Here is a 23,849-nt window from a genome sequence, read left to right as displayed (position 1 = left end):
GTGCACCAGGATCGGGCGGTTCAGGGTGCGGTGCACCAGGATCGGGCGGTTCAGGGTGCGGTGCACCAGGATCGGGAGGGGCAGGCTGCGGCACACCGGGAGCGGGCGGGGCGCACCGGGATCGGGCGGGGCAGGGTGCGGTGCACCAGGATCGGGCGGTTCAGGGTGCGGTGCACCAGGATCGGGAGGGGCAGGCTGCGGCACACCGGGAGCGGGCGGGGCGCACCGGGATCGGGCGGGGCAGGGTGCGGTGCACCAGGATCGGGCGGTTCAGGGTGCAGTGCGCCAGGATCGGGCGGTTCAGGGTGCAGTGCGCCAGGATCGGGCGGTTCAGTGTGCGGTGCGCCAGGATCGGGCGGTTCAGGGTGCGGTGCACCAGGATCGGGCGGTTCAGGGTGCGGTGCGCCAGGATCGGGCGGTTCAGGGTGCGGTGCGCCAGGATCGGGCGGTTCAGTGTGCGGTGCACCAGGATCGGGCGGTTCAGGGTGCGGTGCACCAGGATCGGGTGGTTCAGGGTGCAGTGCGCCAGGATCGGGCGGTTCAGGGTGCAGTGCGCCAGGATCGGGCGGTTCAGTGTGCGGTGCGCCAGGATCGGGTGGTTCAGGGTGCAGTGCGCCAGGATCGGGCGGTTCAGGGTGCGGTGCACCAGGATCGGGTGGTTCAGGGTGCAGTGCGCCAGGATCGGGCGGGGTGCGGTGCACCAGGATCGGGCGGTTCAGGGTGCGGTGCACCAGGATCGGGCGGGGTGTGGTGCACCAGGATCGGGCGGTTCAGGGTGCGGTGCGCCAGGATCGGGCGGTTCAGGGTGCGGTGCACCAGGATCGGGCGGTTCAGGGTGCGGTGCGCCAGGATCGGGCGGTTCAGGGTGCGGTGCACCAGGATCGGGCGGTTCAGGGTGCGGTGCGCCAGGATCAGGCGGTTCAGGGTGCGGTGCACCAGGATCGGGTGGTTCAGGGTGCGGTGCACCAGGATCGGGTGGTTCAGGGTGCGGTGCACCAGGATCGGACAGGGCGGGGTGTGGTGCACCAGGATCGGACAGGGCGGGGTGTGGTGCACCAGGATGAGACAGGGCAGGGTGTGGTGCACCAGGATCAGGCGTCGTGTGGTGCACCAGGATCGGACAGGGCGGGGTGTGGTGCACCAGGATCGTACAGGGCAGGGTGTGGTGCACCAGGATCGGACAGGGCGGGGTGTGGTGCACCAGGATCGGACAGGGCAGGGTGTGGTGCACCAGGATCGGACAGGGCGGGGTGTGGTGCACCAGGATCGGACAGGGCGGGGTGTGGTGCACCAGGATCGTACAGGGCAGGGTGTGGTGCACCAGGATCGTACAGGGCAGGGTGTGGTGCACCAGGATCGTACAGGGCAGGGTGTGGTGCACCAGGATCGGACAGGGCAGGGTGTGGTGCACCAGGATCGTACAGGGCAGGGTGTGGTGCACCAGGATCGTACAGGGCAGGGTGTGGTGCACCAGGATCGTACAGGGCAGGGTGTGGTGCACCAGGATCGGGGGTTGCAAGACATTGCTGCACCTTGTTGGGCTTCTAATCGCTACCCTCCACAAACTTCAACTTGTCCAAAATTCAGCCACTTGTACCTGTCCTGTAATAAGGCCAATTACTTCTGTCCTCACCGACTTATATTGGCTCCTGTCCCAGAAAGCATTACATTGAAACTTCTCGTCCATCTCAATATATCCTTGCATGCCTCGATCACCCTCAATCTTCAACAATCTTCTCAAGCCGCATCTCTGCATTCATTGATCCTCAAACTCTGGCCTTGCATAGTGCCCTGGTCTCATCACTACTGGCCGAGCTTTAACACGCCTTGACCATGTGCTCTGGAACTCCCTCCCTAAACCTTCCTAAGCCTTTGACAAAGCCCTTCGACACTGCACTCAATCTCTCACTTCATGCCATGGCATTCATTCTATTATCGACCTCTATCTATGTAGTGCCTCGGAACATCTTTACATCAAAGGTACCAAATATGCACATTATTGTTAACAACACGGAGAAGATACAACCACGTCATTAAAAAGGCAACATTTTACCTCAGAATCCAGCTGCTTTAATAGTATTACTAGTTGTAATAGCATTGTAATATAATATGATATAATTTACAGGGTGATTGGCTCATGGGCAAAATATATCACCAAATGGCCCATGATTCCAGCATACAGTATATGGTGGGTACACGGCAACACAAGCACATACGAAATAGGAGCGTGTGCTATCACTGAGCCAGGGCAGACATCCAATGAGACAGCTCCATTCAACCTTCCCGCAGGCAGATTCAAACCAATGACCTGGGCACTGGCTGTATCCAACAACAGGAAACCAAACACCTAGAAAGGCATTAACTCTGTGACTGGAAATCTGCTTCTGAACAATAGTGAAAGGGCAGGGGCGGCTCTCAGAGTGAGTTCAGGGAGAAGGGAAGGGACGGCCTTGGGGCACTAGAGTGAATTCAGGTGTGGTCTCAGCAAGGCCCTGTACAATTGAAGCAAGACTCCCTACTCTTATACTCCAACCCCCTTGCAATAAAGGCCAACATGCCATTTGCTTCCCTTATTGCTTGCTGTACCTGCATGCTCGCTTTCTGTGTTTCCTGTACAAGGGACACCCAAATCTCTGTGAACACCAATATTTAAAAGTTTCTCACCATTTAAAAAATATTGTTTTTTCATTCTTCCTACCAAAGTGACTAACCTCACATTTCCTCACATTATACTCCATCTGTCACCTCACTGCCCACTCACTTAGTCTATCTATATCCCTTTGCAAACGCTTTGTGTTCTCCTCACAGCTTACTGTCCCATCTAGCTTTGTATCGTCAGCAAACTTGGATACATTGTACTCGGTCCCTTCATCTAAGTCATTAATATAGATTGTAAATAGCTGAGGCCCCAGCACTGATCCCTGCGGCACCCTACCAGTTACAGCCTGCCAACCTGAAAAAGACCCATTTATCCCGACTCTGTCCATCAACCAATCCTCTATCCATGCTAATACATTACCTCCAATCCCTTGAGCCCTTATGGTGTGTAATAATTGGCTGGACAAGGGGCAATGTTTTATGTTGTGGACCTAGCTCACTGTGCAAATACTGTTCTGTTTATAACACAGATATAAAACATGTCTTCGGCGTGTAAGAAAACCGTTAACGGTATAAAATGAATGAAAAGCTTTTTGATTTCAATTCTCTTCCTTCTTTTCCTGAAAGAAATGACTCGCGCTGGAATGTGATTCCATGGGTTTTGCTAGCCTCTAATCACTCACCCAAGAGCCGTTGTTCAGGTGTGGAGCTGCTCTTTAAGTGTCAGCATGCTATTCAACTGTGGGGAACATTATAACCACAACTGATTAACCTTCATCTGACATCCACACAAACAGGCAACTTGTGGACCCTCCCTAACCTAGGCTGCTTAACCCAAATGTACAATCACCACGGCTGCCCTGTGTGAGAGCTACTTCTTCTTAGGCAGTCCCTCAGAGTCGAGGATGACTTGCTTCCACACTATTATGCGCTCTCGGGTGATTAATGAGACCAATGCGGCACCTACAGTCTCTATCACAGGTGGGGCAGATGGTGGTTGGAGGGACGGGTGGGTGGGATGCTTGGGTTGTTGTGCGCTCCTTCCGCTTGGCTTTCGCGTGCTCCCAGCGATGAGACTCGAAGTGTTCAGCGCCTTCCCGGATGCTTTCCCTCCACTTTGAGCGGTCTTCGGTCAGGGATTCCCAGATGTCGGTGGGATGTTGCACTTTTTCAAGGAGGCGTTGAGGGTGTCCTTGAAACGTTTCCTCTGCTCACCTGGCTCGCTTGCCGTGTCAGAGCTCTGAGTAGAGCGCTTGTTTTGGGAGTCTAGTATCGGGCATGCGGACGATGTGGCCCGTCCATCGAAGCTGATCGAGCGTGGTCAGTGCTTCGATGCTGGGGATGTTGGTTTGAGCGAGAACACTGACGTTGGTGCAGCTATCCTGCCAATGGATTTGCAGGAACTTGCAGAGGCAGCATTGTGGAACTTCTCCAGTGCTTTGAGGTGCCAGCTGTACATAGTCCAGGTCTCAAACATATAGGGGGGGCGGGTATCACTACTGCTCTGTACACCACGCGCTTGGTGCTGGGTTTGAGGTCCTGGTTGTTATGTTAACCGGAGGGCGCGACTGTCGGAGTACTAATGGTCACTGGCAGACACGTGCAAGCCGTGTATATAATGTTGGCAGCCATGTTGCATCCTCACTTTGAGAATAAATAAACTGGAGTAAGTTCATGCCTGAACTAGCTCATCGTATTTAGCCTCATGGAGTTATTTGATACTTAACAATTTGCGACGAGTTAAAAATACGAACTTTCACGCAACCATATCTGTTGGAATTTTGGAGAGATTCGTGGAAGGGGAAGACTGGGAGGATTTCACTGATCGCCTCGACCAATACTTTGTAGCCAACGGATTGGAAGGAACCGATAACGCAAATAAGCGCAGGGCAGTTCTCCTCACCATTTGTGGGTCAAAAATTTATGGCTTTATCAAGAATCTACTCTCACCAACTCGACCAACGGATAAGACTTATGATGAATTGTGTACGCTGGTTTGGAACCACTTTAAACTGAAGAAAAGCATCATCATGGAGAGATATCGTTTCTCTCAGCACAATCACTCCGAGGGCCAGGACGTGGTGGAATTTGTCGCTGACCTGAGACATCTCGCTGGGCCGTGCAACTTCGGAGCTGCGTTGGAGGAAATGCTGCGAGACTATTTCGTGCTTGGCATTGGCCACGAGGTCATCCTTCGAAAGCTGCTGGTTGCTGAATCTCTAGACCCGAGCAGGGCCATCACGATCGCCCAGGCATGCATGTCCATGGACGAAAACTCGAACTAGATATCTTCCCAGCATCGAAACTCACCGGCAAGTACTGTGCATAAAATATCATCGGCAGGCGGAGCTGTACACTCGTCTGCGTTCGTATGACCTGTAACTGCTCAAAGTCCGCCATCGGAGGTGAATCAAATCTCGCCTTGTTGGCGTTGCGGGGGCTATCATTGGGACCATCAATGCCAATTCAAGCAATACGTGTGCAAAGGATATGCAACAATGGGACACCTTCAGCGAATGTGTCCGCAACCGAGCAAGCGTGCTGCGACACACCACGTGGCTGAGGATGATCGATCCAGCGTGGATCAAGCGGCACAGGCAACTCAACCCGAGGTACAGGACGAAGAAGTGTATGGGGTACATTCTTTTACCAAAAGTCCTGCGATAATGCTGGAGGTTAAATTAAATGGGGTTCCAGTATCCATGGAATTGGACACGGGTGCGAGTCAGTCGACAATGAGCCAGAGGGCTTTCGAAAAGCTGTGGGACACTAAGACAAAAAGACCCAAACTGAGCCCAATCAATATGAAGCTGCGTACCTACAGCAAAGAGCTCATACCAGTCATTGGCAGCGCGGCAGTAAAGGTATCGTACGATGGAGCTGTGCATGATTTATCGTTGTGGATCGTTCCAGGCAATGGCCCAACGCTGTTCGGCAGGAGTTGGCTTGAGAAAATTAAATAGAACTGGAACGATATTAAAGCCTTATCATCAGTGGATGACGTTTCGTGTGCTCAAGTGCTGAGCAAGTTTCCCTTGTTGTTCGAACCAGGCATCAGCAACTTCACGGGAGCCAAGGTGCAGATCCACCTAGGCCTGGATGCAAAAACCATCCATCACAAGGCTCGGGCGGTTCCATACATGATATGGGAGAAAGTCGAGATTGAACTGGACAGACTTCAACGGGAAGGAATCATATCAGTCGAGTTCAGCGAATGGGCCAGTCCAATTGTCCCGGTGTTGACAAGTGATGGCACAGTCAGGATCTGCGGCAACTACAAAGTAACGATCAACCGAGACTCGATACAGGATCAGTACCCATTACCCAAGGCTGACGACCTGTTTGCAACATTAGCAGGGGTGAAATCATTCACCAAATTAGTCCTGACCTCCGCTTACATGACACAAGAGCTGGTTGAATCGTCAAAAAAACTGACGTGCATCAAAAGCACAAAGGAACGTTTATATACCACAGGTGCCCTTTTGGAATTTGCTCGCCGGCTGCCATGTTTCAGAGAAACATGGAGAGTTTGCTGAAGTCCGTCCCGAGAACCGTCGTGTTCCAAGATGACATCCTGATCACTGGTCGCAACGCCACCGAGCACCTGCACAACCTGGAAGAGGTTCTACGTCGTCTGGACAGAGTGGGACTCAGGCTAAAACTCTACAAGGCTAGCTCATTGAATATATTCAAATCACAGATAGATAGATTTTTAACCAATAAGGGAATTAAGGGTTATGGGGAGCGGGCAGGTAAGTGGAGCTGAGTCCACGGCCAGATCAGCCATGATCTTGTTGAATGGCGGAGCAGGCTCGAGGGGCTAGATGGCCTACTCCTGTTCCTAATTCTTACGTTCTTATGTAAGTTCATTTTCATGGCATCAGAAGTCGAATTCCTGGGGAGAAAGATTGCAGCAGACGGCATCAGGCCTACGGACTCGAAGACAGAGGCCATCAAGAATGCACCCAGACCCCAGAGTGTGACGGAGCTGCGTTCATTCCTGGGTCTGCTCAACTATTTTGGTAACTTTCTACCTGATTTGAGCACATTGCTAGAACCCTTGCACATGTTGCTGAGAAAGGGTAATGGCTGGATTTGGGGCAAATCTCAAGACAGAGCCTTTGAGAAGGCCAGGAACCTGCTATGTTCCAATAAGTTACTGGTAAACCATGACCCATGTAAGCGGTTAGTGCTGGCCTGCGACGCCTCATCATATGGGGTCACTTGTGTGCTCCAGCAAGCCAATGTATCTGACAAACTCCAACCAGTTTCATACGCGTCCAGAAGTCTGTTTAAGGCTGAAAGAGCCTATAGCATGGTAGAGAAAGAGGCTTTAGCATGCGTATATGGGGTTAGGAAAATGCACCAATATCTGTTTGGGCTTCAGTTTGAGCTTGAAACAGAACACAAGCCGCTCATTTCATTGTTTTCTGAGAGCAAAGGTAGAAACACCAATGCCTCGTCCAGCATCCAAAGATGGCCGCTGACATTATCCGCTTATGATTATGTCATCCGCCACAGACCAGGCACTGAAAACTGTGCTGATGCGCTTAGCCAGCTACCATTGCCCACAACCGGGGTAGAAATGCCGCAGTCCGCAGACTTGCTGCTGGTCATGGATGCCTTCGAGAACAAGGGGTCAACTGTCACAGCTTGCCAAATTAGGACCTGGGCCAGCCAGGATCCTGTACTGTCAAGTCTAAAAAGGTGTGTCTTAAATGGAAATTAGTCTGCCATTCCTAGGGAAATGCAGGATGAAATTAAGCCTTATAGCCGCAAAGATGAATTGTCTATTCAGTCTGATTGTCTGTTGTGGGGTAATCGTGTTGTTATGCCAAAAAAAGGCAGGGAAACTTTTGTGCGATATTTACACAGTACCCACCGAGGCATTGTTATGATGAAGGCCATTGCCAGGTCTCATGTTTGGTGGCCCGGGATTTACTCGGACTTGGAGTCATGCGTGCATCAGTGCAACACTTGCATGCAACTGAGTAACGCACCTGTGGAGCCTCCACTGAGCCTGTGGTCATGGCCATCCAAACCGTGGTCAAGGATCCATATAGACTTTGCCGGCCCCTTTCTCGGCAAAATGTTTTTAGTGGTAGTGGATGCTTACTCCAAATGGATTGAATGCGTAATCGTGTCATCCAGCACGTCCACAGCCACTATTGAAAGCCTCCGGGCCTTGTTCACCACCCATGGCCTGCCCGACGTCCTTCTCAGCGACAACGGACCGTGTTTCACCAGTTCAGAGTTCCACGAGTTTATGACCCGTAATGGCATCAAGCATGTCAGGTCTGCCCCTTTCAGACCCACGTCTAACGGTCAAGCGGAGCGGGCTGTCCAAACCATTAAGCAGAGCCTAAAACGCATGACTCACGGCTCCCTACAGACCCGCTTGACCCGCATTCTGCTCAGTTACCGGACGAGACCCCACTCGCTCACCGGGATCCCTCCTGTCGAGCTGTTCATGAGGAGAAGCCTCAAAACCAGGCTCTCCCTTGTACACCCGGATCTCAATGATCATGTCAAAACCAGAAGGCAACGGCAGCAATGGTACCACGATTGCGCAGCCGTATCACGTGACATTGCTGTTCATGACCGTGTTTGTCCTAAATTATGGTCAAGGTCCAAAGTGGGCTGCTGGCATGGTTTTGGCCAAGGAGGGGAACAGGATGTTTGTAGTCAAACTGTTAAATGGCCAAACGTACAAGAGACACATCGACCAAACCAAACTGCAATTCTCAGACAACCCAGAACAAATTGAAGATGACATCATCAACCAATCTACACACATCCAACCATCAGTTGACCCTTGTGTCATTCACGAAGACGAACCTACCATCCCCGACAGTCCTGTCAGACTGACTGCTCCGCGATGCAGCAATGGTCCCACTAATTCACCCAAGCTTGGGTTCGAACTGAGAAGATCAACCAGGTACCAGAAGGCCCCGGATCGTCTCAACTTGGAAATACAACCTGTACCAAGGACTTTGGGGGGAATGATGTTATGTATGTTAACTGGGTTTTACCTGCCACCGGAGGGCGCGACTGTCGGAGTACTAATGGTCACTGTGCAAGCCGTGTATATAATGTTGGCAGCCATGTTGAATCCTCACTTTGAGAATAAATAAACTGGAGTAAGGTCATGCCTGAATTAGCTCACCGTACTTAGCCTCGTGGAATTATTCGATACTTAACACTGGTCTTCAAACACTCTCTTTTCAGCCGACCGAATGCTGCACTGAAGGCGGTGTTGGACTTCGTCATCGACGTCTGCCCTTGTTGACAGTAGTCTCCCGAGGTATGGAAAATGGTCTACGTTGTCCAAGGCCTCATCATGGACCTTGATAATCGGGGGTCAGTGCTGTGTGGCAAGGGCAGGTTGGTAGAGACCGTTGTCTTATGGATGTTTAGTCTAAGGCCCAGACTCTCTCGGGCTTCAGTGAAGGTGTGGACAATGGTTTGGAGTTTGACCTCCGAGTGTGTGCAAACGCAAGCGCTGTCTGTGTACTGTAATTCAATGACAGAGGATGGGACGACCTTGGATCTGGACTGGAGGCGATGGAGGTTGAACAATTTCACATTTGTTCTGTAGTTCTGTAGTGGGGAGCTTAGAGGGTGAGATGGAGCATTGCAGCAAGGATGATCAAGAAGAGTGTTAGAGCATTCTCGTCGAACCAGTCTTAATGTTTCCTGTGGATTGACCAAGCGTCTCTTCACAGGTGTTAGTTATGGAGGCCTAACCTCTGGGTGAGAACTCATCATCATAGGCAGTCCCTTGAGCCTATACTGAAAAAAGCCAGCCAATCGGCTGCTCTCTAGTCTTTCTGTGTTCTTGGTCTTGGGCTGAATGCATTCAATTGTCCCCTAATCATAGGCGGTACCTCGAAGCGAGGATGACTTGCTTCCATGCCAAAAAAGGATGAGTTCACAGGGGTTTCAACGAAGGACCTAATATTCCAGATCCTGAACTACATCCTGAAGGGTGGAAGATGCCTGTGCATGGATTTTTTTAACGTGTCGGTCGTGGCCGTTGCACACGAGCCACCACACGGGCTTGATAGAGCCAGATCTTGGTCCAGTGGCAAGGGTTAACCAGGACGACTGGAGACCTGCTCTGTTGCACGGACCTAGTGCCCACACATACCGCAGTGTGGGCTGGCCCGTGCTGCCCCTGGGCCCACACCTCTTCTGACCCCGATCTCGTCCCTCTATAATCTCTCACCGCTCCTTCGCCGCAACCTTGCTGCTCCTGCTGTATCTGCCCACGCTCCAATCACCGACCTGGTGCTTGATGACGTCACTCTTCGCTGCCGTCGCCCTCCTGCAGCAGCTCGCGCTGTACCTTGCTGTGGTACGCCGCCACGCTGCCCAGGGCCGCTGCTCGCCGCTCCTTTTTTGGCCCCGACCTGCAAGAGACCACCAGCGGCAGGTCAGGGCCATAAAAAGAGCGGCGAGCGGTGGCCAAGGTCAGCGTGGCAGCCCTGACATGTGAGAGACCATCAGCAACAGGTCAGGGCGAGAACTAATTCAGCAACGACCACAGTGAATTTGGGATCCTCTTGAAATTATGGCAACATTTTGAATTGACGTTATGTAACGTGCAGTGATGTCATGGCATTGTGTAGAGCTGTGGTTCTGTTAATACAACAGCTACCATGTAGAATATGATTTTCCATAACATGTGGGTGCTTTAGGAACTGTTACAATTCAAACCGGTGGTGTGGTCTAGTATGCCCATATATAGAGAAAATAAAGTGCAAACCTTATCTTGTAAATGTTACCTACTGGACAGTACTGATCGACACAACACTAAATTTGTCTGAATGATGCTATTTGAGTATTAACAGAAATTTTACGTGTTGTAATTAAATGACTCAAATTGTAAATTATTTTGAATTATAAAATAATTTGTTCCACACCTCCGTTCGGTTTTTTAAGTCAGCTGCAGTTTATCTCAGTAAAAGGAATGGAAACAGGAAACTAGTGCCTAAACTCCCTGTAATCATATTCTAAAATATAACTTCATGGTGATATGACTGGCCTCCCACATTCTACCCTATATAAACTTCAGGTCATCCAAAACTCTGCTGCCCGTGTCCTAACTCGCACCCAGTCCCGCTCACCCATCACTCCCTGTGCTCACTGCCCCGTGTCCTAACTCGCACCCAGTCCCGCTCACCCATCACCTCCTGTGCTCACTGACCCGTGTCCTAACTTGCACCGAGTCCCGCTCACCCATCACCCCCTGTGCTCACTGACCCGTGTCCTAACTTGAACCCTGTCCTGCTCACCCGTCACCCACTGTGGTCGCTGACTCGTGTCCTAACTCGTACCGAGTCCCGCTCACCCTTCACCCTCTATGTCCGCTGATCTACATTGGCTTCCGGTCCGGCAATGCCTCGATTTTAAAATTCTCATCCTTGTTTTCAATCCGTCCATGGCCTCACCCCTCCCTATCTCTGTAATCTCCTCCAGCCCCACAACCCCTCAAAATATCTGCGCTCCTCTAATTCTGCTGTCTTGAGCATCCCTGATTTTAATCGCTCAACCGTTGGTGGCTGTGCCTTCTGTTGCCTAGGCCCCAAGCTCTGAAACTCCCTGCCTAAACCGCTCCGCCTCTCTTTCCTCCTTGAAGATGCTCTTTAAAACATACCTCTTTGACCAAGCTTTTGGTCATCTGCCCTAATTTCTCCTTATGTGGCTCGGTGTCAAATTATTTGTTTGCGAATACGCCCATGAAGCAGCTTGGGACGTTGTACTATGTTAAAGGCGCTATATAAATACAAGCTATTGTTGTTGATATTGTTGAATCAGTGGAATTCTCTGCCCTAGAGAGCTGTGGAGGCTGGGTCATTGAATATATTTAAGGTGGAGATAGACAGATTTTTGAATGAAAGGGAAGCCCAGGGGTTATGCGGAGCGGGCAGGGAAGCGGAGTAGAGGCCCAGATCAGATCAGCCATGATCTTATTGAATGGCGGAGCAGGCTCGAGGGGCCAAATGGCCTACTCCTGCTCCTATTTCTTATGTTCTTATAATGTTACGACATTTCAGAAGCAGGTAATTACAGTACATTAGTAAGAATCAGTGGTTATTTATAAATCAAACTACCTAAAATAAAATTGTTAATATTGTCTTCACATGAACCATCCACACTTCCGACTGGCTTACTGTTCCCCTTCCCAGCTCTACCATTGGTGGCACAGCGACCAGCCACCATGCCCCTGCACTCTAATTCTCTTCATCTTCTACCTCTCCCATCTGTAAAATGCCTGCTTATAATGAGTCCTTTTGAATTCCTCCTTTAAACTTTATTTCTGATATTTAGTTATGTGAAGAATGTTGAATACATGTAGTTGTTGGGAGTCCTGTGAAAATACTGTACATAGTTTTTAAAAGTTCCTCTCTGTGTTTATATCTTAGAATTTTACATTTTCAGAGCCCAAAGAGGGAGGCAAAAGGAGTTGGATGTCGAGCTGCTGTACGATGTCCCACAGCAACTTTGGACATGACAGAAACGGTTTGGAGTTTTCAAATTGCATACACCAAATGGCAGGAGTGTTGTGCATTCTTTGGGCACTAGAGGGTGTCATGCCTCACTGTTTCAGGGCACTTTGGCATGGTATCATTCATTTTTCTTATTTGAACTCTGGAAATATAACAAATAATAGCATGATCCTAGCAGAAATTAGTTAATATAAAGAGCACAAAAAGATTTTCTACCAATATAATCACATGCATAGTTACACCTGTTTAATTACAAAAATAAATTCCAACTTAAGTTATATATATTTAAATATATTAACTTTCGCTCCTTGTTAATCATCTCTGGAGCTGTAAGCACCTTTGAATTTCTTAAAGCAATGTTTCATGAAAGAAATTTTCCATCTGACAATTTAAAAAACAGCCATTATCAATTATTGATTCTTGTAGTGTCAACCGCGGCTCAGTGGGTAGCACTCGCACCTCTGAGTCAGAAGGTTGTGGGTTCAAATATCACTCGATGGATTTGAGCACAAAAATCTAGGCTGACACTCCAGTGCAGTGCTGAGAGAGCGCTGCACTGTCGGAGGAACAGTACTGAGGGATCGTCACACTGTTGGAGGGTCAGCGCTGAGGAAGCGCTGCACTGTCGGAGGGGCAGTACTGAGGGAGCGCCGCACTGTCGGAGGGGCAGTACTGAGGGAGCGCTATACTGTTGGAGGGGCAGTACTGAGGGATCGCCGCACTGTTGGAGGGGGCAGTACTGAGGGAGCGCCGCACTGTCGGAGGGGCAGTACTGAGAGAGCGCTATACTGTTGGAGGGGCAGTACTGAGGGATCGCCGCACTGTTGGAAGGGGCAGTACTGAGGGAGTGCCGCACTGTCGTAGGGGCAGTACTGAGGGATCGCTGCACTGTTGGAGGGGCAGTACTGAGGGATCGCCGCACTGTTGGAGGGGGCAGTACTGAGGGAGCGCCACACTGTCGGAGGGGCAGTACTGAGGGAGCGCTATACTGTTGGAGGGGCAGTACTGAGGGAGCGCCGCACTGTCGGAAGGGGCAGTACTGAGGGAGTGCCGCACTGTCGTAGGGGCAGTACTGAGGGATCGCTGCACTGTTGGAGGGGGCAGTAACGAGGGAGCGCCGCACTGTCGGAGGGGGCAGTACTGAGGGAGCGCTTCACTGTCAGAGGTGCCGTCTTTCGGATGAGACTTTAAACTGAGGTCCCGCTTGCTCAAGTGGACGTAAAAGATCCCATAGCACTATTTCTAAGAAGAGCAATGGAGTTATCCCAGTGTCGTGGCCAATATTTATCCCTCAATCAACATAAAAAAAAGATTATCTGGTCATTATCACATTGCTGCTTGTGGGAGCTTGCTGTGCGCAAATTGGCTGCTGTGTTTCCCACATTATAACAGTGAGTACACTCCCAAAGTACTTCATTGGCTGTAAAGCACTTTGCTGACGTCCGATGTTCGTGAAGGCTGCTATATAAATCCAAGTCTTTCTTTCTTGGTATCTTGAATACAAGTTTTTTGGGGAAAGATACATGTTTTTACAGAAAACTGATCAAGTCAAAGGTAGAGAAAGAAGGGTAAGTGTAAAATGCTACAGCATACATCATTGCATCTACACATGGATAAAGCAGTAAAGCAGTTTGTCTTACCTGTTATTAAAATAATTTGCTTTAATAGAACACCTTTCATAACCTCACAAAGCGCTTTATAGCTAAAAAAAGTTTTGAATTGTAGTCACTATTGTTATGTAACCAAACATAGCAGCAAATTTGCACATAGCAAGCTCCCACAAACAGCAATGTGATGATGACCAGACAATCTGTTTTAGTGATGTTGGTTGAGAGATAAATATTGGCCCCAGGACACCGGGGAGAACATCCCAGCTCTTCTTCGAATAGTGCCAAAGAATCTTTTACATTTACCAGGGCCTCAGTTTAATGTCTCATCCGAAAGAGGGCACCTCCGACAGTGTAATACTCTTACAGTACTGAACTGAAGTATCAGCCTATATTGTAGGCTCAAGTCTCTGGAATGGGACTTAAACCTGGCCAAGCACATTCCTCGGGTTAGTAAGAACATAACAAATAGGAGCGAGAGTTGGCCATTCGGCCCCTCGAGCCTGCTCCGCTCAATAAGACCATGGCTGATCATCGACCTCAACTCCACTTTCCCGCCCGATCTCCATATCCCTCGATTCCCCATGACTCCAAAAATCTATCGATCTCAGCCTTGAATATATTCAGAGACTCAGCATCCACAGCCCTCTGGGGCAGAGAATTCCAAAGATTTACCATCCTCTGAGTGAAGAAATTCCTCCTCATCTCAGTCCTAAATGGCTGACCCCTTATCCTGAGACTGTGACCCCTGGTTCTAGACTCCCCAGCCCGGGGGAAACAGCCTCTCAACATCTACCCTGTCAATCCCCTTCAGAATCTTGTCTGTTTCAATGAGATCACCTCTCATTCTTCTAAACTCCAGAGAGTATAGGCCCAATCTGCTCAATCTCTCCTCATAGGACAGCCCTCTCACCCCAGGAATCAGTCTGGTGAATCTCCGTTGCACCGCCTCCAAGGCAAGTATATCCTTCCTCAGATAAGGAGACCCAAACTGTGCGCAGTACTCCAGGTGTGGTCTCACCAGGGTCCTGTACCGTTGTAGCAAGACTTCCTTACTCTTATACTCCAACCCCCTTGCAATAAAGGACAACATGCCATTTGCCTCCCTTATTGCTTGCTGTACCTGCATGCTGGGTTTCTGTGTTTCCTGCACAAGGGACACCCAAATCTCTCTGAACACCTACATTTAAAAGTTTCTCACCGTTTAAAAAATATTCTGTTTTTTTACTCTTCCTACCAAAGTGACTAACCTCACATTTCCCCACATTATACTCCATCTATCACCTTACTGCCCACTCACTCAGTCTATCTATATCCCTTTGCAGACACTTTGTGTTCTCCTCACAGCTTACTGTCCCACCGAGCTTTGTATCATCAGCAAACTTGGATACATTGCACTCGGTCCCTTCATCGAGGTCATTAATATAGATTGTAAATAGCTGAGGCCCCAGCACTGATCCTTGCAGCACCCCACTAGTTACAGCCTGCCGACCTGAATAAGACCCGTTTATCCCTACACTCTGTTTTCTGTCCGTTATCCAATCCTCTATCCATGCTAATACAATCTCATGAGTCCTTATCTTGTGTAATAACCTATTATGTGGCACCTTAGCGAATGCCTTTTGGAAATCCAAATATACTACATCCACTGGTTCCTCTTTATCCATCGTTAGTTACATCCTCAAAAAACTCTAATAAATTTATCAAACATGATTTCCCTTTCATAAATCATGTTGACTCTGCCTAATCATGTTATGATTTTCTAAGTGCCCTGATACTAAGTCCTTAACAATGGATTCCAGCATTTTCCTGATGACTAATTTCAGGCTAACTGGCCTGTTTTCTCTCTCCCTCCTTTCTTGAATAGCGGGGTTACATTTGCTGCCTTCCAATCCGCTGGAACCGTTGTAGAATCCAGGGAATTTGAAAGATCAAAACCAATGCATCCACTACCTCTGCAGTCACCAGGGGACTTGTCGGCTTTTAGTCCCATTAGTTTCTCTAGTGCTTTTTCCTCGACTTATATTAATTACGTCACCAGACCCTTGGTTCCCCACCATTTTAGGTATGCTTTTTGCGTCTTCTACTGTGAAGACAGATAAAAAATATTTGTTTAACGTTTCTGCCATTTCCTTATTCTCCCATAATAATGTCTCCTGCTTCAATCTGTTAGGGACCAATGTTTACTTTTGCTACTCTCTTCCTAGACAGAATAAAATTAATAAAGTGCTTAGAATTGTTTGTAGTGTGTCTTCTCATAGCATATGGTTGGTATTTCAGTGATAAAACCACACCTAACACCCGAGTAGATTTACTGCTGTAATATTCGGGCTTTTGTTGAATTTATTAACTGGTAAGCCCAAGGGTTTGCTTTCTTACCTAAATTCATGGAGGGTTGTGAGGTATGGACTTTGAAGAAAGACGGTGAAAAATTTAAAGCTCTACTTACTTAAAGCACACTATTCTTTGTCAACAATATGGTTTACTACCAGGTTGGTGAAAACATGAGCTGGTGTAAAAGGAGATATTACAGGGCATGGATAATTTAGACAAATGAGATGGCTGAAACATCTCTCGAGAACATTGGTTTCTTGCTTATACAAGATAGTTCACAGGATGCAATAAATAGGATAAATCATATGCACTGAACTGACAAACTAATAGGAACAGAAGTACGCCATTGAGCCCCTCGAGCCTGCTCCGCCATGCAATGAGATCATTGCTGATTTGCGAGCTAACTCCATATACCAAAGTTTGCCCGACATCCCTTAATCCCTTTGGTTAACAAAAAGCTATCAATCTCAGATTTAAAACTAACAATTGATCGAGCATCATTCCTGAAAAGCCTGGCTCTAATTTTGAGACTGTGCCCCCTGGTCCTAGAATCCCCAACCAGCAGGAATAGTTTCCCTCTATCTACCCGATCTGTTCCCCTTAATATCCTGAAAACTTCAATCAGGTCACCCCTTAACCGTCAAAATTTTAGGGAATACAATCCTAGTTTGTTTAATCTCTCATTGTAACTTAACCCTGGGAGTCCAGGTATTGTTCTGGTTGGAAGATGTGCAGTTAACCATGGCTATATATTGCAGTTGCACATGAAAGGATTGTAAGGCACAAAGGATTTTACTGTGCTGGGGGTTCTGTCATAGCCTGATGTTATGGAACAATTGAATCAGGGCCCAGAAGAGGCTAGGGCCCAGGGGCAGCACGGGCCAGCCCGCACTGTGCGATATGTGTGCGCACTGGGTCCATGCAGCAGAGCTGGTTTCCAGTCGTCTTGGATAACCGTTGCCACTGGACCAAGACCTAGCTCTGTCAAGCCCGTGCGGTGGATGGTGTGCAACGGTCACCACACGTTAAAAAAATCCACGCACAGGCATCTTCCACCCTTCAGCATGTAGTTCGGGACCTGGAATATTAGGTGCTTCATTGAAACACCTGTGAACTCATCCCTTTTTGGCGTGGAAGCAAGTCATCCTTGCTTTAAGGGACCGCCTATGATTAGGGGACAATTGAATGCATTCAGCCCAAGACCAAGAACACAGAAAGACTAGAGAGCAGCTGATTGGCTGGCTTTTTTCAGTATAGGCTCAAGCTCAAACTGTTCTCATCGTAAAGAGAGACGTGACGAGTGTTCAAAGTCATGACATGACTTGGTTTTTGATCTTTAAAATGTATCTCCAGTTTCGCAATGAATATGCCTCCTAAACACTAATTCAGAACTGGGTAACTCTTGTCACAGACTCTCAGCCTTTAATGTTACAAATCGCAAGGAGAGTGGAATCATAGACATTAGTATTGTGGTCATCAAAATATTGATTCTGAAAACACCATTGACTTTGACTGTGCTACCCGCCCCTTTCCGGGCAAAGAAATAGCAACAACGAAGCACTTAGGTGTCCATGCCACCATAGCTAAAATCTTCAGCTTCCTGCTGTAAATAACTTCATTAATCACATGCTTAATGCCAGGATAGCACTATCTATCAGACCGTTTGACCTCTTGTGCTGTTTGTTCTGGCCCTGCAGAAAAAGTAAAGCTTCTCACCTTTTATGTTTCTTCCTGATGGACCCACCCATATGAAATATGGATCCACTAATTCTATATCTGAAAGCTCCTCAGTTGTGCAGAGAAGAGAAGGACTGTCATAGTATATCTTCACATAAACTTTTACTAGGAAAGAGTAAATGAAGATTATCAGTGACGGTACAACAGGGTCGCACTGTCACAATGTACTGCATAATGGAAATAGTTCACCTGAGGCTGGAAAACATTATGCACATTTCTTTATAAAAATGTCCCCTCTCCCTGTTCTCTTGTCTGGTGAAGACACTGACTCACATTAGGGTGCCATTCTTCCTGTCTGAACCGAAAGTGGCCAGCAGCTATGACTGATCTTATTCTCACGCAGAATCCAAACACACGCACTTTCCAGCAGGGGCTACTGGGCAGCAATTTGGAACAGTGACCCAGCGGCACTGAGGCCAACTGTATGTAGCTGATCCAGCTGAGATCCGTTAACTCGGCACAAACTGGAAATTAAGCCTTTTGTCTGCATGGCTTTTTATCTACAACTCAAAAGAACATTTTCAGGAAAGTCTCTATGTAGGATATGAAAACTTTCAGTCTGACTGGCAAATGCACCAGCTCCAGATGTGTACTAGCACTGCCACTCTACTGAATTCTTCTGGAGACTTGAGAGAGGAAGGGCACAGTAACACAAGGAGTGAGACAGACAGCCACACATTGGAACAGACACTGAGACACCAGCATAGATATCGGGACAGTCTGACACACCTTGAGGCAATGACTGATACAACGCAGCAGACACAGAGAGGTGCTGAGACAGATCCAGGGACAGCCATAGAAACACCAGCATAGACAGGGGGCACCGAGGCAGCAACTCAGCTGCTGATTTCATGGGAGCAGGTTCATTTTGTTTAGTTGCCTTGTTGCAGTAGTGGGAGTCATGACAGGCACTCCAAGCAGTTGATGTGAAAGGCTAGAGAAGGATTAATAATTGTGATTTATCATGTGAGAATGTACACTGTTAAATCAAAGCTATTAGTACAATCACTCACAATAACATTTGTGTAAACTGTAGCCAATAACACGTTTCCTGAGAGGTGAAAAAGTTGGGGTGCTGTTTTGCCTGAAATAAATATAAACTGATCTTTGCCCCAAAACATCCCAATAGTCTGCTTTTACAGCGCTTGATTTGTTTTTTTGTTAAGTTATGTTTCTCTGCTGCCTTAATTTTCAGGTCTTGCATCATGTACCATCCTCACCGAGGTCACTTGTGCCCATCATTGATCCTGCTTCACCCACGCCTGCTGTTAGTTACCTGGTTTGTTGCTGTTGCCATAAATTTCTGTGATTGTGTTAAGTCCAGCGGATTCGTTGACATCCTGTGTGCTGTCAGTGAACTCATCAGCGTTACCTGTGTTATAAAATAATAGCTGCAGTATTTCTGCCTTGTTTACTTTTTTAAATAGTAGTTCATAGGCTATTTGCCCATTTTGTGTCTTCAGAGGTGAAGTGGGTACACATCTATAAACCCCTACACACATACACAGATGGGTTGAGAAATTAAAACTAAGGATATCCTTTGCTGTGACGATCAGAGCTTAGTTCTGTACATAAATAGCTCTGTTTATCTGCATGTTCTTTTCTGAAGACACTGTCTCTCGGGTACCCATCCAGTACCTCACTCAATTGAACAATGCAGAGGGTGGTGGGGTGGGGGGGCTCAGCCGCCCCTTGACACCCAAGGTCCGCCCAATGCAAGTTTTAGATGAGTCTGTAAATGGATGAACAACCTGCCCACCTGAACCAGGCCAGAGGTTGCTTAAATATACAAATGGAGGTCCTACGCCTATTGTATAAATGGGATTGTGTCCACCCAAGCATTGAGCCATTTAACAGACGGTCTTTAAAAGGACTGTCGCTGTTTGATCAACAAAGAGCCAGGAAATATTACCATTTTTGGTGAGAAGATTTAAATTTTTCACAAAAGCAAACGGAACAATTTTAGCCCTGCCAGCCAGCAGAAAAGGGCGGGACGGGTTAAATTCGCCAACAGGACTCAACTCCTGAGGTTCTGCTCTCTTTCCACAGCCTCTAATTTGAATCTGCCCTTCTGAGCGCATGGGAAGGACATCCATCGTAAATCAGCAGGGTCCCTCTTTAAATATACAGATCGGACTCCGACTATGTCATTATTTTCACTAGAGACCTGTACGGGGGAGCTGTTGTGGCTTTCCCACCAAGCTGAAAGAGGAGTTCAAGCCAGGTGAGGAGATGGGGAAATGGGAAGATGAAGTTGGAATGGAAGAAGGAATGGGGAGAAAGGGGCTGGAGAGAAGGGGAAAGGGAGGGAGGATGAGGCAGTGGGAATAGGACAAAGAGGGGGGAATGGGGGTGAGGGGGGAAATGGGGGCGAGGGGAGGGATGGGAGGAGTGTGGGGAGAAAATGGGATGGGTGGGGGGGAGAAAATGGGATGGGTGGGGGGGAAAAATAGGATGGGTGGGTGGGCTGGGGGGAAATGGGATGGGTGGGCGGGGCAAAATGGGATGGGTGGGTGGGCGGGGGGGAAAGTGGGATGGGTGGGTGAAGGGATGGGGAAGGGGGTTCAGTGACAGGGGATGGGGAACGTGGGTGAAAAGGGAAATGGGAGTGGGTGAAAGGGGAAGTGCGGTGGGTGAAAGGGGAAGGGGGGGTGGGGAGAAGGTGAAAGGGGAAGTGTGGGTGAAAGGGGTAGTGTGGGTGAAAGGGGAAGTGGGTGAAAGGGGATGGGTTGGGGGTAAGGAGATGCGTTGGGGGTAAGGAGATGCGTTGGAGGGGGAAAGGAATGGGGAAGGGTTGGGGATATGATGGGGAGAAAGGGGATGGGTTGGGGCTAAGGGGATGGTTTGGGGGGGCTAAGGGGAATGGTTGGGGGGGGGCTAAGGGGTTGGGGGGAGGGGCTAAGGGGATGGGTAGGGGGGCTAACGGGATGGGTTGGGGGTAAGGGGATGGTTGTGGGTGAGGGGCAAGGAGATGGGGGGGAAGAGTTGGGGTGGGAGGGGGGAAGAGTTGGGGTGGGAGGGGGGAACAGTTGGGGGGGAAGGGGAGAAAGTGGGATGGGGGTAATGTAAATGGGGAAGAAAGGGGGAATGTGGCTCTGGGGCGGATGGGAGAGGAAGGGGGGGTTTGGGGTCCTGGAGTGCGAGGCCAAGGCCCGGCCCGGCCGACCCGCTCAGCTGTTTATTTTCGAATTGGCTCGGTCAGTAGTTCGGCCACCATTTGCCGCCGGGAGCGGGCCGGCTCCGGGAAGACCCTCACCTGGCACCGCGCACAGCAGGATTGCCAGCGCCGCCACCCGGAGCCGCGGCCCGCCGGCCCCGCTCCTCCTCATGGTGGGCGCTCGGAGCGCAGCGACACGCGGCTCGGCACCGCACCAACCGCCGCCCGGGGGGAGAGCGGGAACCACCGCGCATGCGCCGCGCGGCCAACCCCGCTCACTGCGCAGCCGCGCTGCCGGCCCCGCCCCAACCCCGCTCACTGCGCAGCCGCGCTGCCGGCACCCCCCGCCCCAACCCCTCTCACTGCGCAGCCGCGGTATGAGGGCCTGAGGCGGACGCCGTGCGTTCGACGCCATGTCGCTGACGGCATCTTATTGTGTTCAGAACGCCTTTGCTAGGGGCGGCTCGTTAAACTTTGCCACAGATATTGTTATATTTAATTTTAGCAGCTCGGCTGGGGCAACAATCTGCGGACTTGGCGCCTCTCCCCCCGTCCGAGTGACAGGACGCTTCCCGGGCCTGGGACTTTGTTCCCCCCCCCCAACATTGCCAAGGGATGGCTCCCTCCGCGACACCCTGAACCCTCTCCTCCAGCACCCCCTCCCCTCTCCCCCAACACCCGCTCCCCTCCCCTCCAGTACCCCCTCCCTTCCTCTCCCCCCTCAACAATGCCAAGGGACCGCTCCTTCTGCGACACCCTGACCCACTCTCCCAGCACCCCCTACCCTCCCCTCTCAACATTGCCAAGGGACCACTCCGTGACACCCTGACCCTCTCCCCCAACACCCCCTCCCCTCTCCAGCACCTGCTCCCCTCTCCTCCAGCACCCCCTACCCTCCTCTCAACATTGCCAAGGGACTGCTCCCTCCACGACACCCTGACCCACTCTCCCAGCACCCGCTCCCCTCTCAACATTGCCAAGGGACCGCTCCCTCCGCGACACCCTGACCCACTCCTCCTTCACTCCCAGCACCCCCTCACCTTCCAATGCAAACGCAGGAGATGCAACACCTGCCCTTTTACTTCCTCCCCACTGTCCAGGGCCCTAAACACTCCTTCCAGATGAAATCATGATTTACTTGTACTACTTGCAATTTAGTATACTGTACTTGCTGCTTGCGTTGCGGTCTCCTTTACATTGGGGAGACCAAACGCAGATCGGGTGACTGCTTTGCTGAATGCCTCCGGACAGTCCTTAAGCGCATCCCTAAGCTTCCGGTCGCCTGTCATTTTAATTCCCACTCTGATCTCCCTGTCCTCAGCTTCTTACACTATTCCAACGAAGCTCAACATAAGCTCGAGGAATAGCACCTCATTTTTCGATTAGGCACTTTACAGCCTTCTGGACTCGACATCAGTTCAACAATTTCAGACCATAACTTCGGCCCCTATTTTTTCACATGGCAACTGCTGATGATTCTGCTACTCCCATTTACACCTCTTCTAGACTCATCTTTTGCTTCTTCGCTTGCCCCATTACCATCCCCTTTTGCTCTGGGACGGCATTCCGAGTCAATCATGCAGCCTGAGAAAACAATCGGGAAAATACCGTCAATTGCAGCTTCTGGAGCTCGGGATCCACCTCTCCGGGAAAACTCCCGGCGCCTGGAAGCGACGGTGTTCGGAAAGGAAAGACTCCCATTTATTCAGCGCCTATCACTCCTTCGGGACGTCCGAAAGCGTTTCCCAGCCGACAAAGAACTTTCTGAGGTGCTGCCGATGCCGCTGCACCACGGCAGAGTTTTGTTCTCCGTGATTGCCCACCGTGAGCTTGCTTTCCTTGGGCAACATGATGAACGTTACACATTACAGTCGGCTGTGCAACATTTCACTTCAACGTTAACGATCCTCCGAAGGTACCTTTCGATTGCAAAGTAAGTGGAAATTTTAACTCCACGCCCCACTCAGACCTCTCTGTCCTCGGCCTCCTGCACTGTTCCAATGAAGCTCACGGTAAGCTCGAGGAACAGCACCTCATCTTTCGATTAGGGACTTTACAGCCTTCTGGCCTCAACATCGAGTTCAACAATTTCAGATCGTAAGCTTATTTTTTCACATGGCAGCTGTTGATGATTCTTCCATTCCCACTTACACCTCCTCCAGACTCACCTTATGTTTCTTTACTTGTTCAATTACCATCGATGTTTGCTTTGTACAACTTTATGTGGATAGACTGGAGAAGCTGGGGTTGTTCTCCTTGGATCAGAGAAGGTTGAGAGGAGATTTGATCGAGATGTTCAAAATCATGAGGGGTCTGGACAGAGTAGATAGAGAGAAACTGTTCCCATTGGTGGAAGGGTCACTAACCCAAGGACACAGATTTAAGGCGATTGGCAAAAGAACCAAAGGCGATGTGAGGAAAAACCTTTTTCCACAGCGAGTGGTTAGGATCTGGAATGCGCTGCCTGAGAGGGTGGTGGAGGCAGATTTAATCATGGCTTTCAAAAATAAATTAGATGAGTACCTAAAGAGAAAAATTGCAGGGCTACTGGGAAAGGGCGGGGAGTGGGGGAGGGGACTGGCGGAAGTGCTCTTGCATGGACTGGCACAGGCTTGACGGGCCGAATGACCACCTATTGTGCTGTAACCATTCTATGATTTAGTGACTCCTGCCTTCCACCCTATCACAGATCTTCCCTTTTGTTCTTTCCTCCCCTCGCCCCCCCTTTTCCCCGCCCCAGGACTTACTTAAAATCTGTTACATCTCTAACTTTTACCAGTTCGAGTGAAAGGTCATCGACCTGAAACGTTAACTCTGTTTTTCGCTCCACAGATGCTGCCTGACCTGCTGAGTATTTCCAGTATTTTTTTGTTTCCCATCCTTGTTTTCAAATCCCTCCATGGC

General features: G+C 49.6%; 2 protein-coding genes across 5 annotated transcripts in view; one reads left to right on the top strand and one right to left on the bottom strand.

Annotated features, from left to right (window-relative positions):
- LOC139233947 (zona pellucida-binding protein 2-like) overlaps nt 1-21,163 on the bottom strand; it is a 59,974-nt gene extending 38,811 nt beyond the window's left edge. Inside the window, exons 1-3 of one of the 3 annotated variants that reach the window (XM_070864637.1) lie at nt 21,045-21,163; nt 19,065-19,160; nt 17,768-17,893 (exon numbers count right to left, since the gene is read on the bottom strand). In XM_070864637.1, the coding sequence (XP_070720738.1) occupies nt 17,768-17,893; nt 19,065-19,160; nt 21,045-21,117 (295 nt within the window). In that variant the 5' untranslated portion in view covers nt 21,118-21,163. Of the gene's footprint in view, nt 1-17,767; nt 17,894-18,517; nt 18,723-19,064; nt 19,161-21,044 lie in introns of those variants that run through there. The other 2 variants (XM_070864636.1, XM_070864638.1) reach the window with 2 other exon arrangements.
- Nucleotides 21,164-21,330: 167 nt separating this feature from the next.
- Nucleotides 21,331-23,849, top strand: part of LOC139233946 (zinc finger protein Aiolos-like) — a 176,398-nt gene continuing 173,879 nt past the window's right edge. Inside the window, exon 1 of one of the 2 annotated variants that reach the window (XM_070864631.1) lies at nt 21,331-22,878. The gene's annotated coding sequence lies outside the window, so the exon portion shown is untranslated. Of the gene's footprint in view, nt 23,043-23,849 lie in introns of both variants that reach the window. The other variant, XM_070864630.1, reaches the window with a different exon arrangement.

This window comes from Pristiophorus japonicus, chromosome 21 (assembly GCF_044704955.1).
Source record: "Pristiophorus japonicus isolate sPriJap1 chromosome 21, sPriJap1.hap1, whole genome shotgun sequence".
Taxonomy (NCBI): Eukaryota; Metazoa; Chordata; class Chondrichthyes; family Pristiophoridae; genus Pristiophorus; species Pristiophorus japonicus.
The sequence above is the reverse complement of the archived record's forward strand: the minus strand, read 5'-3'. Positions and strand labels throughout refer to the sequence as shown.